Here is a 16,645-nt window from a genome sequence, read left to right on the forward strand (position 1 = left end):
GTCTAGCTCTTCATCTCGCGTTTCACATCTGATGGGTCGTTTAGTACGAACTCTTTCGCGTCCTCTCTTGAAGTCCCTTCCCGTCTTGATGATTGGCGGGATGGTGATGAGTCACACCATGATGAATCTTGTCATGAGCGCGAGGGGCTCTCTTCACGGTAAGTCTGGCTTGGTGCCTATCTTCCTCCAAGTCATCCATCAAACACTAACCTCCGCATGGACCCTTCAGGGTTAGGTACCACGGATCGGTGTGATGGTGTTCTCCCCTGATCCAACCGTACTGGAAGGTCCTTTGTTCTCCTTGGAGGTTGGGGGGGTTCTCCCTATTGCCTATTATGCCTTCCTGATCCTATTACCCCCAAGGGGTGATCTCCTGGGGCTCTGTTCCTATCGGGGATCCACCCTGTGATGGTGGGATGTCGCACGTTACCTCAGGTAGTCACAAAAAAGTTGCTGGCCATGGAGGATCTGACATTGTAGGTCATTGATCTGAGCCACAGTGGCTGGTGCATTGGGATCAGGTACTGGTTCCACGACGTCTTCAGTGGCTGCTTCGGGGTTGAGGTTGGCTACCTCAGCCTGCTGATTCTCTGGGATCTCCTCCTCATGAGAGACATGGTCGTTGGGAGTGGTATTCTTGCCTTGCGGTGCCATGATTGAACAGATATGGAAACTTGCTAGTAGAGGTAATGGCTAGCGTCGTTCCCATAGATGGCGCCAATCTGTTGCATCAAAAAATGGCTCAGCGGTCCTTCAAGTGTCATAACCTACAAAAGACCCTGGATGACAAAGGAGAACTGATGTGGTTCCGACCTAGGATTCTCCGATGCCTAAGTTAGATCTCTCTGAGCAAACAGATGAATAACAGTATTCAAGATGAGTTTAGATGTCCCCTGACGGGGTTGTGTACCTTGCCTTTTATAGTAGTGTATGGCGGGGTGGAGAGTCCCAGTTGATCTGGAGTGATTGCCGTAGGTAATAGAGTCCCTGAGTAGCAGGGCTCCTCCCTAATAGGTTGTCTTTCCATGAGATGTGGTGTCACGATAGACCTGGGAGTCGTCTTCCTAGGAGACGCAGTGTCCTTGATAGACTTGGTATCCTTGGATAGACCTATCTACATGGTAGATGAGGTTCCTGGTTCATGAGTCCGTTCAGACTATGTGACTTGAGTCCGTTCAGACTATGTGACTTGACAGGCGGTGGCCTAGAGTCCTTGGTGATGCGGTCTGTGTCTTGTTGATGCTGGTGGTTGCTGCCGTGTTTGAGGGGGAATGTGCCCGGGGATGCCGTGTTCGGGGAAGCCATGCCCGGGTGTAGACACTGAATTTTGTCACCCCCTCGACGATGATGACAACAGGACACGGATAGACATCGATATCTCTCTCAATAAGGACTCTTGTCCCTACATCTAAACCAAATCACCCTAACATCCCTAAAATGACTTATAAGACCCTTTTACCAAATGCTGAAGGAGGTACTGCTCACCCTCCCCTGCCACGACTCCCCCACGGCACCGTGGACTCCTTCCCACGACGACGTAGGCTCCTTCCATGACGTCGTAGGCTCTTTCCATGGCGCTCCTTCCCACGGCACCGTGGAGATGTGTACCGGATTTCCACAGCGCCACGAGGGGGTGTGACATCAGCTTGCTGATGTCACCCACTGCGCCGTGGAAAAGTCCCCCACGGCTCCGTGGACATCTCCACGGCGCCGTGGAGAATTTATCTGGCCAGGAGAGAGAGGGGACCCCTCCCTATAAATAGGAGGGTCCCCCTCCCTCATTTCTCAAGCTTTTCTCGGGTAAGGAGATCTTCCAGGGCTTGTTTTGCCCCCCTTTTCACCCTCTTTTCCTCCGTCTTTCCCTCGTGAGTATGTGAGTGAGTGGAGTTCTTTGACGTGGGTAGATCCTTCGATTACCCATCCAAGCATAGAGTGATTATGCTCTTGGGTATTGTTATCCCGTCATTGTACGGATAACGAAAAACCCCCTTCACAGCTGTTATTCTATCTGTATACAGATAACGAGAATCTCTTATATAGTCGTTACTCTGCCCAAAGTCTGAGTGGCAAAATTCATCTCATATAGCCTCATTCTATCCGACAAGAGGGAAACAAGCCGATCGTCCGTCTCCACCTGAGCCGTGGGACATCACATATTTTTTCCTCGGTGCACTTTCATTTATTTCTTGCATTTCTAGACAGGTATCTGTCTCTTTCCCTCTCATTATTTTTGGCATAATGTAGACAATTAAAGTAACTCGTTTTGGTGTACATAGTAACTGATTTTTCTTTCTTTGTCATGATTAGTGCATCATAACTTAGCCTTACATGTTAGTATAAGATATATTGTTAAGGGAGAATATTCGAAAACCAGCATCTAGTAGAAAGACCGGTTTATCCGGGCGAGGTAGGTGCCTAACACCTTCCCACCCTCATAACCTGACTACTTACCTTGAATCTCTGATTAGACCATATGGAATCACGTAGCCCTTTCCGCTAACCCCGGATGGGGCTACACCGATTGGGTCCTAGGCCCTAACCCTAGGTGGCGACTCCATTTCTTTATAAAGCATGATCCCAATTCCCATGATGATATATCGAAACGATACGCCGTTATTCATCGAAGCCAATCTTTGTCGCCATAAGGCTGAGGAACCCTTGTCCCGAGGACCACGGTACTTACACCGGGGATCTTCGTTTAATGGGGTTGGTGCCCAAGGAGATCCGCACCCACGGGGGTTGGATCCCAGGTCCGCGCCCCAAGGGGGTTGGAGCCCAGGGAGGTCCATGCCCTCAAGGGGGTTGGCGCCCAAGGGTGGCCGCGCCCATGGGTGTTGGTGGATGGTGCCTGTGGTTGGTCCTTCACTGGCCCTATTTTGGTTTCCTTTCTTGGTCTGGGACATGTGGCGACCTCTGATTGGTTGGAGTGAATTTGGGTTAATCAGCTACATTTTCATAATTATTTTAAAGAAGGGGAATTTTAATGGTAGTTTTGTAATTTTTTGTGTGGTCTCTTGCATGGCAATGACATTAGAACATAATTTGGGTTAAAAATGGTAATGACATTTCTGTAAATATTGACAACAATATTAAGAAACTGTTTCGGAACAGGTTTTACAAATCGCCCTTGTTGTTCTTTTTTTTGTTCTGGAAACAGTTCTAGATCATGTTTGCCAAATACCCACAAGACACAATTCTAGAACAAAACCAAAAAAGATGTTTCTGCCAAAGAACAGTGTTCCCAAAATAGAAACACAACCAAACGCAGCCTAAGGGAGTAGTCATGTGTCTAACTCTTCTACTTCCTTGGGGCGAAATGACTGAAAGTAGGCCCAAATATCCTTGATTCATTTGAATTGCAGAGTCTTTACCAAACTAAGGTTTTACTGGTTTATCCATTAAAAAAATAGGATTTCTTATCTATTGATAACAAATAAGATCTCGCAGTTGGGATCGATTGTTAATCGAATCCATTATCTCTCTCTAGGGGGTCTAGGAGGGCTATGAGAGGTTGAAGCTATTGGTCTTAAAGAATATGACGAATATGGTTGGGAAATCAGGTTTTAACTCAGGCGAGTCACTCAAAATCTAGGGGTGTCAACGGACCAAGCTGGGCCGGGTTTACCCTAAACCCTAGTCCAACCCTAGGAGCCTTAACCTAAATCCAAGCCTAGCTTGGCATTGCCAGGGCCAAGCATACCCTCAACCTAGCCAGACCCTGGCAGGGTTTTCCCAAGCTCGGCCGGCCTTGATTGGCCCTGAATATCTTGGCCCATTAAGTTGTGGAACTAACAAAGCCCAATCACAACCCACTTAACAAAGACTAGGCTATAAAAAAAGGGGTGTTTTCGTAAAAAGGCTATTTCCAAACTCAAACCTATGACCACTTGGCAACAATGGAGGAACATTGACTGCTGCACCAAGGCCCGCTCTCCATATATTGTATAATTTTATTTATATATAATACAAGGTAGGGTTGGCCTTGCTAGGGTCGAGGCCTCAACCCAGACCCTACCAGGGCCATGAAAACACTAAACCCATCCCTGTCGTATAATAAACACAGGCCCGGCCCCGCCCTATCCGGGCTCAAGGCGGGTTCAGGCTGGCCGGGATTTTTTTTGGTTACCTCTACTCAAATTGAATTAAAAATATTGAAATCTCGATTAAGAGTAAAGTTGACTCGCTCAGGCTTTTAAAAAAAAGACTAGGTCCTAGTAACTTAGATTTTCACTTGATTGAGAGCTTTCTCCTGAGTCACGCAAGAATCATAGAGTCTCTCTCTCTCTCTTTCGTTCCACAAGCCCTCCTTTGATGTTGCAGATTTGCTACACAACCCATCCCTTGGTCTGGTTGGTGTCTGGATTTTAAGGGAATCCTAATTTTCAAATGGACAAGACATACTATTTGTAGTTGGAAGGATTTGAAGAATAATGATGTGACATACTTTCCTGGGCATTGGAAAACTTGATAGGTTATAATGTGAAATGCAGATAGGGAAGAGTGATTAAAATCATGATAGAAACCCTAGTCCTGACCCTTAAAGTCTCCCTTAATCAAAGAAAATCATCTCGGTCGAGAGATGGCCATCAATTTTAAAAATTCCCCTATTTCGACTCAACTCGACAAGTTTCGACTGAAACAATCCATATTTAGCACTTATTTATGCTAAATATACTTTAAGTAAATGTCCAACAAAGCTTTCAAACAAATCCAAGATTGCTTATGTCACACCCCGAAACCATCCCATGGGAGGATCCGATGGTTAACCCAAATACCTGAAGTATCCGAAGACCTCTAGGATCCAAATATAGTATCTACACGTCACAAACATGACACAATATCGAGACAACCAGTGTTCTATTTTTCAGAGGGCACAGAAAGTAAAGTACTACAAGTTTTATATACATATTATTTACATTATAGTTCCCAAACGGCTGATATCCCAAGTTTCACCACCATCGACCCAAGATACATCTATTCTAAAATATTTACAATGGAATTCCTCCACCAAAAGAATAGAGTTTAACAAAAGAAAAGACTACGTCATCAGTCCCTATACTCTAGGGACACCCTGATCGTCTGCATGATAGGGGTCACATCCCTCTAGGTCCGGACGAGCATGTTCACAATTGTCATTATCCTCCGCCTCGAAATAATCCTCCTCGCAACCATCACATCCACCTGCAAGATCATCTAAAAGAAAACGTGCCACAGGGGTGAGCTCCACCGAGCCCAGCAAGTAAAGGATAAACAACACACAAGCATACATACACACAAATCAAAAATCCTAAATGCATGGATTCAATTTTAACCTTAATTTTACATAATAAACAATACCTAAGTCACTAAGTTCGTACTACGGCAACAACTTGGAAAACATTCTCGGTCCCTTCCAACCTCCCCAAAACCTCAGTTGTTGTATGGGGCCCACACCGGTCATAATCCCCAGATCTCTCCGTTGGTAGACCCTGATAATCATAGCCAGGACCTCATCCTGGATTTCGAACTCACTCCTCAGTAATAGGGAGCTATGATCACCCAACACCTGAACCCATATTGCTAAGGGTTGTACCACCAAGGAATGATATTCCTAGACATATGTAATCTAAATGGCATAGTACGAGGTATACAGTGCTTCCGCATCTCATACTACGACACACCATACCTCTCGTTTTCAAGTCAACTACGACATTATATTCTAGCACAAGATTTACATTTCAAACCATTCTACATCGCATCAACATAAATCCACAGTTCCATATCCATAAGCCATATCCATCAACCAAAAGATCGTTTCCAAGTAAGAATAGCATTCGTTCGTATGCATAATTCCTAACAAACAATCTAAATGAAATAAATATTCCCGAATTAATTTAAGTCTACCCCCACTTACTTTGTATTACTTGTGTTTACGAAGTTGGACTAGTTCTCGAGTTAGTTGCCGATTGATTCGATGGCCAAAGAGCTATGTCCTATCATTAATCAACCAAACATATAAGTTATGAGGTGTCCTAATGTTACTGGAATCCTAGGGTAGGTTAGGGTTAAGTTACAATAAGTTTGGAGTCAAGAACACACTTGACAGCCGCACTGGTCTGTGTGAGAGGTCAATCACTGACACAAACCAGTGGGCTGCAGAATACGAATTTCATAAAAGAAACAGAGTTTGGGAGGGACTTTGGGGTTGGTTTCCACCATTTGGTTCCAAAGATGATTCTTACATATATAACTCAAATTGGGTTAGGAAAATGGGTAATTTGAAGATTTGGAGTTGGGATTAGGTGTATGCATAGGATTTGGGATCCAGGTTCATGGATTTAACCATGCATGGTAGAAATGGGCTTTGATTGTTCAAAACAAAACATATCAATCAATGATTAATGGAATTCATTCCCAATTATGGTTAAGATTAGGCTACAAAGATCATGGATTGAACATACATAAGAGGAATTGGGTTTACAGAGATCGGATTTAGCATGCATGGTAATGACTGGGTTTTAATTGCCCAAAACAAAGTATTTTAAGACAATAGATAGTGAAATTCATTCCTAAATCAGGTTAGGATTAGGTCACAGAGATTGAATAGAGCATGCATGTGATGATCTAACATCAAATTCATGGATTCTCAAATTAATTCATGTGAAAACATAATAGATAATAATTCATATGAACTCAGGATACTCAATTGCTGTAATTTGGTATAAAGGATATGAATTGATCATCATTTATGATCAAAACAGAATTGGGATGATGTTAGAGCTCATGGATTATACATACATGGAGGAATTTGAGTTCACATAGGCTTAGTCGATCAACTAAATGCTAGTCAGCCCAATTCCAGTCATAAAACTAGAATCTGGAACATGATCCATGATCAAGAAAGGAATTAGAACAAGGATTTCAGATTTAGATTAGAGGTTAAGCCAATCAAGAGCTTTAGTAAAGGATTACAGATTTTTCATGATAAACTTACTTACTTCAACAGAATTTGAGAGGAATTAACATGGGTTCAAAGGTTTTACTGTGGAGATCATGAGGGCTTAGGAGAAGGTGAGAGAAATGAAGATTATTTACCTTAGGTTAGCAATTTAATTCCCTTTCTTCTTCTTCCTCTCTTCCTCTTCTTCTTTTTCTCTTCTTCTTCTTTTGCTCTTCTTTTCTTTCTTCTCTGCTTCCATTGTTTTGATTAGTAGAGAGATGAACAGTTTTAGGATTTAGTTTTATTTATGTAGTTAGTGAGATAAGGGTCTGTTTGGATTGAGTTAAATTAGTTCAAAACTGTTTTTAAAGCCGAAATGGTGTACATGGGTCCCACATACCAACATTGTTGGGGGAACATATCCACAAAGTAATTAGGACGCGGCGGCGAGATCCCCGACTCAAAACACTGGGCCCTGCACTCTCTAGACAGAGAAATGTTGTGATAGCAGCGTTGGTCTATTTGAGAGGTCGACCAATGCCATGGACCAGTGGGTCGTTTTCTGTTGTCCAAGTGTCGGAACACCCCGGACATTGGTGTTTTTGCGCACACACACTTTCCTAACATTATTTAAATGCTTAACATACCTAATACATAATTAAGGTGACTTAGCATGAACAATACATTTGATGGTGAACCTTTCAATTGTACGGAGGAGGTATCCGTCGTTTTGCCGGCATGTGACGTGTTGCTGAATAGATTCATTCTTCATCATCTACCCATTCAAATACCCAACCAACATTCCATAACGTACATGAGGCTACAACTTCGGGTTCCGGACCTACAATTGGATTCGGGTTAGGGTTCGGATCGAAATAAGTCAAGCTGTAACAACTTAAATCTAATTTATATTTAAGGAGTTATGTTTCGGTCAAACCTTATTTGGTGTGTGCGAATGCTGTTTAATTGCTTTGAATAAAAATATATTTTTTAAATATCAAAGCAAATGAATATTTTTACTGCACTTTTGGTTTTTAGCAATGTTTTATTATATTAAGATTTATGAATTTTTTAGATTTGAGAAAAATCTTAGCATTTAAAAGTTGAAAATTGCACCTATAGCTGAAAATCTAGTTTTTATTCTTGAACTGGGGGGTTGACTTTTTAAGAATTTTGTTTTTTAACTATTTTTTTTGTGTGGATTCAAATTGGGGGTATTGCTTATTTATGAATAATATCATAAGTAAATGAAATAACAAATATAAAACCAGTTACTTGGCATAAATAAGCATCACCCTTAACAACTATGATTCTTAGTACACTATGCGTACACTAGTAAATTTGGGTCAATAACCCCAAGTACTATTTTGAGTGTTTTTTTTTTTTTTTTTTTGGTGAAAATAGTTCATGCATTGTGTTTAGAATGTCAAAAATAGGTTGTATAGAAAAAACCCGAGCAAAAGAAGCATTTTTGGGCCTCGAAACCATCAACTCGAGTTGGCTATGAAAAAATCCTTGGTTTCGACCATATCTCGATTTTTGGCTGGTTGAAACTAGTGTCAAAGCCGAGTTTTAGAATCTTACCCTCAATGTCTTTCGTCTTCATTGAGAGATGAGTTAGATTTGAATGCATAGATCCATGAAACATGAGTTGAAGTAAGTTGTTTAGAATGTTCATATTGAAGTCCCAATTATGCCTATGAATGTAGACATAGTTGAACCACATAAATACTTGTGTATGTATGTATCTGTTATCACTTTATGCACAATTGAGCCCTACATACTCACTATTCATGGTTACTATTCATGTGATACTCTATTCACAGTTACTATTCACGTGCTGTCGTATTTATCTGTTTTCCTTTATACACAAGTAGGAAAAGAATTATCGCTTTACCCAACATGATCCCTGACAAGCAACTGGCTACATGCCATCATAATAGATTGGTTCCATTGAAGGGGAGACCCGCTGGATGATGGGAATCTCAAACCATACGTCTATTAAGCACATAGGTGTTTCCTTGGAGTGGGATCCAATATAACTAGGCTACAAAACTTTTAATGAAAAGTAGGGGTAAAGGCTGGGCATGCTGATGTTGTGCCCGTCCTGCGTTTGTATCTCCCACCCCCTATGGAAATGATCCCACTACCCTCCCCATCCCATCCTCCCTATTGGGTATAGTTGCTAGCTCCAGGAAAGCCAACTACGTGCCCAACCCTCTCCCAAAAAGTAGATTTGCATTCATTTGTAAAGGTATCCATTTTGTCCAATAGAATATCAAATAGCCAAGAGGCATAAAACAATTAAATTCATGTAGGTTAAACTCAACTTGGGGTGTCAATAATGCTCGACTGGCCCAAACCCACCCGAACCTGCCCTGAACCCGGCCCAGACCCGACCCTAGGGGTGTCAATGGGTCGGGTTGGGCCGGATCTGCCCTAAACCCTAACCTAACCTAACCCTAAGGATCTTAACCTAAACCCTAACCCAACCCTATCCTGGCAGGGCCTAAGAAAACCTCAACCCAGTCCGACCCTGACGGGATTTTTTCTAACCCGACCTGACCCTGATTGACCCTGATAAGGTCGGGTTGGCCTTGATTGATCCTGTCTTGACCTTGTCCCGGATTTTTGTTTTTAATCCCACGAAATTAATACCATAACAGTAATTTTCTCTATGAAAGCAAACCTCCCTCATAAAAACACTACCCAGAAAGTGCAGAATTTGAAACACAATAAACAATATTAGAAGCATGAAAAAAAGTGACAAAAAAAGAATACCATTGTGTAGAGTCCAAAATATCCCTCTCACAATAAATAATGGGATCTACATTGACAATCTGCCATTCTCTGAATTCCATTCTTCTTATCCTTATTGGTGCAAAATGCACATTCCTTCTTACACAGTCGGCGTGGGAAACTCTCCTCTAAAATTTTATGTGATTCAACATTTGAACGGTGAGGTCACGCTTACCAACAAAACAAAAAAAAACGGTGAGGTCACGGAAGCAATGAGATTAGCATTTTCGAGCCGGGGATCAATTCCGTAGCTTTTCCAGCATTTATTCTCATGTAACCATCTACAGAGAGACAGATAGATAGATAGATAGAGAGGGAGAAGGAGAGAGAGAGGGGGGGAGTAGTAGGTATGGGGAGTTCATCGGAGGATTTTTCGGTGGTGGTGCTGGCGTCTGATCTGGGCGTTGATGCTCGACCGTTCCTATTATCATCAGATGGAGACGGAGATAATTGGCATGACTGCCCTGCCTACCTTTCCGACGAAGACTTTTCCGACCTAGACGCCTTGCAGGCCTTCCGTGTCGAAGGCACCGATAACTACGGCAATCGTATCTTCCGCATCGTCGGCAAGTACTTCCCAGGTTAATCTCTTCCCTCTCCCTCTCTGTTTCTTCGATTTTTTTTCTCACCTATATCGGGTATAAAATGAAGGAAGGGTTTTAGTACCCAGTTGGCTTAATTAGGTTTTCGGTAAGCATATCTGTCAAAAACTTTCGTTTTCCCTAACAATCAAATTTGTTTTAAGACTTTAATGCTTTTCAATGGATTTAGGGCATTCTGTGTTTGCTTAGGAGTTTTTATGTTCTTGTTGAATTTTCAGGCTTCAAGGGAAACTCCTACTTAGTATATATTATTACATGTACAGGGAAGTCAAGTTGGATGCCAAAAGCTTCTTCCCCTCTCTCCCTCCTTAATAACTCTATTTTGGAGGCGGAATGAAGGGAAGGGTCTGGAACCTATTTTGCTTAATTGGGTTATCAAATAGTGCGCCGGAAATAGGTGTAATATTTACTGTTCAATGGTTTTAAGAGATTCGATGTGCTTATGTAGGTTTCTTTAAGTTCTTATTAAGTTTTCATGCTAGGAGAACTACTACTACTACTCACTACTCTGTATATCTCTTTATTTGTAGAGGGAAGAGAATATGGACTCCAAATTTGTCTCTTTTCTTAGCAATTTCATTTATATCAAAGCTTATCAGCTGATTTTGTGGAAAAAAAAAGTGATTTGTTAAGCTGAAAATCTCCCAAATGAAATTACTTGCTTGTTTTATGATATCCAGCTCCAGTTGTAAGTTGCGAGCGACTCAAGAAGTATGTATTCAATAAGATTTTCTCCGAGTTACCAGAAGGGCCATTCTGCATTGTTTATATGCACAGCACAGTACAGAAGGAGGACAACTCTCCTGGAATGACTGTACTGAGGTGGATTTATGAAGAACTTCCTTCTGATTACAAGGAAAGACTCTGTGCTGTGTATTTCGTGCATCCTGGTATCCGGTCGAGGCTCGTTTTGGCCACTCTTGGCAGATTCTTTTTAAGTGGAGGGTGAGTGCTAGCTTGGTATCTTGGAGCAGTACCTAATTCACAATTACTGCAACTATAGTTAGTATATATTCATGATTTTTTTGTGTATTAGGTTACATTTTTGGCTGAATATATTTTCTGCTCTCTGTTTGTAGCTTATACTGGAAGATCAAGTACATTAGCCGCCTTCAATATCTCTGGGATGATATAAAGAAGGGAGAGGTTGAGATTCCTGATTTTGTGGGAGATCATGATAATATTCTTGAGCATAGACCACTTACAGATTATGGAATTGAGCCGGATCCCCTCCATCTAAGTGAGGTTCCACCAATAGGGTACTCCTTCGGGAGGTACGAAGGGAGATGGGCATCTAGGGAGTATGTGACCTAGAGTCACTGGCTTTTAGAGGCTAAAATCTGTACAAAACAAAGCTTAATTTATGAATTTTATGGTTGATTGTCTCCTTTAAGTATGCAATCTCTCTTGTAACTGAAGTTGACATACTAAAGATGTGGTAATCTATTATGGTTCTTCTAACATTGTCATATATGTGAAGCTAGAGAAATGCAAAATACAAATAAACTGTGATACACTTATTTACTCCTTTAGGTGGAAGATATGCAATTCAATCACACTTTCTTTTCGTGCACATAGTTCTTTTATAAATTTGAATTTGTGGTGTGTGAATGATGTTCCATAGAAAATCGGTGCTTTTCTTTTTGTAGTATACATGGTCTATTCTAATTCTATAGCAACTATTAATTCCAGGGGAGGATTCTCTGAGCAAGCCTCGTAGAGGAGGGTGCCAATGAGGTGCAACAGAATGGTTTCATACATGGAAGAGCATCAAGGTCATTTCATGTGAGAGAGAGAGAGAGAGAGAGAGAGAGAGAGAGAGATGATGCTAGCGTATCCCTTGGTGGTTCAGAAAACAATTTTTTTTTTATAATTTTTATTTCCTTTAGTCGTAGACTAGTGATTAATTGAGAGAGATGAAATTATGAACAATGTGGGGGAAATGTCTTTATGTTGAATTTCTCATTGAGGAACTTGTTAGTCTCTCTCACTAGGGCAACCATATATATTTTGTTGTACGACATAACTTTTCCTTTGAACATGATGGTATTGCTTTGTTTACAAATAAACTTGAATCTCATCTCACCTAGTTTTTGAATTAGTATAGTACTTTTTTCGGGACAAAACACTAAGTGCCCGCTTGATAACCTTACTGCTATTTCTGTTGTGGTTATGTGTTGAGAAACAACAGAATAGTTTTTTTCTTTTTTGTGCTGAGAAATCATTTTTGATCCACTTGGTAAGTCTGTTCTGGAAAACGTTTTTCTTTTTTCACCTTTCCTCTTCTTCTTCTCTTGGTTATGGGTCTTGTTTGCAAGTGCAACTTGCTTTTAAATCTTTTATCAATGGATCGTACCTTCTGTGTGTGTTTGTTTGGCGAGTCGCTGATTTCTTCCCTTCTCCTCTTGGTACGGTTCCCTTCCTCCTTTCAATTTCTTCCTTTTTTAATTTTTTCCTTACCCATGCATCCCTGTTTTGTTTTGTTCAGTCCCAGCTTGATCTGGTTCCACAAGAGCGACACAGATCCTTCTCAATTATTCATCTTTCCATCCCAAACTCTAGGGTCTTAATCGATTCTCTTGTGTGACCCTAGCCCTTGTTTCTTACACCCTAAATCCAACCCTGCTGTCATATATCAAACTGAAATCAAATCTGATCTCTGTTCTACCACCAGGTATGATTTTAGTGGCTTGGCGTTTATTTCTGGCTTGATCTTTTGGGTGAATAAGTACTCTGTACTTAATAGGGTACTCCATTCGGATACCTACCCTGAAATTTCTCTTCGATTGGGCTTTCAGTGAGGGAGGTCTTCTCATTTCTAGTAATGGCAAAAGCATATCGAACCGGTGATTTTGTTGACGTTTGTAGCAACGATGAAGGTTTCTTGGGTTCCTACTTCGCCGCGAAGGTTCTCAAGTGGGAAACCCTAATAACCGCGGCTTTCAGTTCACTCCAATGGATGAACATAGAAACCGTGGTTCTTAGGGTTTCTGTGAACCAAATTGCGCACAGAGAGCGAGCGAGAGAGAGAGAGAGAGAGAGAGAGAGAGAGAGAGAGAGAGAGGGATAAAATACGATGACGATCTTACCTCCAAGATGAGTTGCAGGTTGTACAAGGTTTCAATGGCTAGAGGCGTGAGAGGTGAGAGAGAGGTTAGAGACGTTGAGAGGTGAGAGAGAGGTTAGAGGCGTGAGCAGTTTATCAGGCACAACTTTTAATTTTCAGCACAGGACGACAGAACATGTTGGACATATTCTGTCAAAAGTCTTCTAGGGAGCATAAATTTTGATTTATGTTTCCAAAAACACTCACAAAAAACACTTCGTTATTAAGCGATTTTTGGGTGTTTTCCTGTTTCTCGGAACAGAAAAACACCAAAAACTATTTCTCGTAAGGTTATCAAGTGGGCTCTAAGTTTTATTGACAAAAGTCGGCAAAGGAGAATCTCCTGTTGAGAAAGGCCTATTTACAATAAAAAGAGGTGGGTTAGACCATCAAGCTCTAGAGAGATTAAATCTTGAAGCACCTGAAGCTAGGAAATGAGCGTCCCTGTTTAAAGATGATCTAGGAATGAAACTAAACAAAACTTCGGAATAACGTAAAGAAAGAGGAAGAATATCATCCGTAATGGTGAGACTCAAACCTTAACCCAATTCTTTCACCAAGCTCTAAAATCATTGCAAATAGACTCAAACCTTAACTCAATTCTTTCATCTCGCCCTTTCAATATGCTTTTGTCAAGGGAAGACAGATCTTTGACGTCATCATAGCTCAAGAAATTTTCCATTTCCTGAAAAATAAGAAGAAAGGAAAAATGTGTTTCCTAGCCCTTAAATTGAATATGTCAAAAGCCTACGACAGGATTAAATGGGGCTTTATCCGGGCAATTTTTGAATTCTTGGGTTTTGATGACCACTGGTGTAATATGATCTGTATCCTCTTTGCCTGCTCGTTCTCAATCAAATTCAAGGCACCGGTTTCAATTATTTTGAACCTTCTAGGGGCATTAGACAAGGCTGCTCTTTGAGTCCTTATCTTTTCGTCACTGTCATGGAATGTCTCTCTAAACTACTCCACACTTACAGAGACCTCAATCTCTTTAGAGTCACCAGAGTGGCACGGAATGCACCTGAAGTCACTCATCTCTTCTTCGTTGATGACACACTCCTCTTTTGTCGGGCAACCCTATAAGATGGCACAACTCTCAAGTCTGATCTCGGATTTTTCGAAGATCTCTCTGGCCAACAGATAAACTTTGAAAAGAGCAGTATCTTCTTCAGCCCCAACACTTCAACCACCTTAAAATCCTCCAAAAACATCCTAGATATCAAAGATATGACATTGGATTCTATTTACCTCCTCTCATCCTCCAAATCAGCTTGTCTTAAAACCATCACACTTAGAGTCACGAACAAACTCTCTAATTGGAAAGCACACTTGCTATCCCAAGCAGGTCGCACCATTCTCATTAAATCAGTTCTTAACTCTGTCCCTTCATTCCTAATGTCTGCTTTCCTTTCCCAGAATCCATCACTTCGACTCTCGACTCCATTAATGCAACTTTTTGGAAAGGGAAGTAAGTTGGTGAGAAAAGTCTAACCCTTTTATCTTGGCCTAATATTTGCAAACCAAAATACCATGGAGGGCTAGGAATCAAAGACTTTGCTACCAATAACAAAGCTCTCCTACTAGAATTGGGTTGGCATATTCTCACTCAACCAAAACCAAATCAACTTTGGGTTCGTATCCTTAAATCCAGATACTTTCCTCAATCAAACCTACTAGACAGGAACTTCTCTCACAAGAATAGTGCTTGAACTTGGAATGGCATTAAGAAAATAATCCCAGACCTTTCCAAGATGATCTGTTGGAAAGTAGGAGATGGTCGGTCTATTAACATCTGGACTCACCCATGGATTCCCTCACTCACATCTTATTCCATACCCACCTCCATACCTCCTCACCTTCTCTACAACAAAGTTCAGGACCTCATGATTAATAGGAGTTGGAATCCATCTCTTGTCCATAATCTCTTTCCACCACATATTGCAAAACTCATTCTGGTAATCCCAATTTCCTGACACCCACATAGAGATTTCTTGTTTACACCCCTTATAAAATCTGGTTGCCTTTCAACCAAGGCGGCTGCATCCTTTATCTCCCAGTCAGACCAAATTGACCAGAAAAAGTGCTAGAAGTTTCTTTGGAAATTAAAGATACATCCAAAGTTTAAAATCTTTGCTTGGAAACTCTTAAGTGGTGGCATATCCTCTAAATCAAGACTTCAAAAACTCATTCCCCTGGATAATTTATGTTGGCTTTGTCACCAAGGTCAGGAAACTGATTGACACCTTTTTTGTCCTGCCCATTCACAAAAAGAATCTGGGCAGCTAGTTCCCTCGGCATCAGAACTGAATTTGTTCAAGCATCGAATATTTCTGATCTGATTGAGTTTTTCATCACCAATACGATGTTTTCAACAACACAAAAGACCCACATCATGGGGATTGCCTGTATCACTATGTATTTCATATGGCAAACTAGGAACCAAGTGATTTTTCAAATTTAAAACCTGATCCAACAAGGATTTTAAACTTGATCAAACATTGGGAGTGTGATCTCAATCTCTCACCTTACCTTTCCTAACCTATTGTTGTAGAAGAGAAGTTAACCCACCTGGAGTTCTATCAAAATTTACCTCCGGAAGGGAAGATCATTCTCATTACAGATGGAAGTCTTGATAATATATCCAAAAAAGGAGCTTGGGCATCTATTCTTATTACTGACCATAAAATCATATCTGCACATGCAAATTTTGATGGAACAGGATTTGCAGAAGAATCAGAAGCCAGAGGGATCTTGCAAGGAGTCACAGATATAGTTTCTCTAGGAGGACAAGGAGTAGCACTAGAAATCTGAACAGATTGCCAAAACTTAGTAGACTACCTCCAAAACAAGCAGCTTTGGCCCTGAGAGTTCTTTGATTTAGTTTTTGATATTACTTCTATGTTTAAACTTTTCAGTTCGGTTTATACTCTAAAGGTAGATAGAACCGTCACTTCCCTACCCCACCACTTAGCAAAATATGCACGCTCCACCACCCAATCTGGGGAACTAGTCACCAATTTTTCTATGCTGTACTCAACTTAAATGTTTTTCAATAAAATTTTCCTTCATCACAAAAAAAAAAAAAAAAAAAAAAAAAAAAAAAAAAAAAAATCCGTAATGGTGAGGGTAGCCTAGTCGTTTAAGGATGAGGAAATCTCATTCAAGGCCCAAACTAGCCCATGACAATCCGAGGAAATTGCCACATGCTGAAAACCC

At 41.1% G+C, this 16,645-nt stretch overlaps 1 protein-coding gene across 2 annotated transcripts; it reads left to right on the plus strand.

Moving 5' to 3' along the window:
• The first annotated feature begins 10,029 nt into the window (after positions 1 to 10,029).
• Positions 10,030 to 11,857, plus strand: LOC122642984 (ganglioside-induced differentiation-associated protein 2). Of its 2 annotated transcripts, none has more exons than XM_043836611.1 (3): positions 10,030 to 10,299; positions 11,001 to 11,265; positions 11,400 to 11,857. In XM_043836611.1, exons 1-3 carry the CDS (start codon positions 10,068 to 10,070, stop codon positions 11,632 to 11,634), a joined length of 732 nt encoding a protein of 243 aa, XP_043692546.1. In that variant the 5' UTR covers positions 10,030 to 10,067; the 3' UTR covers positions 11,635 to 11,857. The 2 variants fall into 2 exon arrangements, with proteins under 2 accessions (XP_043692546.1, XP_043692547.1); XM_043836612.1 differs by having other exon boundaries at positions 11,067 to 11,265.
• The last annotated feature ends 4,788 nt before the right edge of the window (positions 11,858 to 16,645 follow it).

Source organism: Telopea speciosissima, chromosome 10 (genome assembly GCF_018873765.1).
Source record: "Telopea speciosissima isolate NSW1024214 ecotype Mountain lineage chromosome 10, Tspe_v1, whole genome shotgun sequence".
NCBI classification, from domain to species: Eukaryota; Viridiplantae; Streptophyta; class Magnoliopsida; order Proteales; family Proteaceae; genus Telopea; species Telopea speciosissima.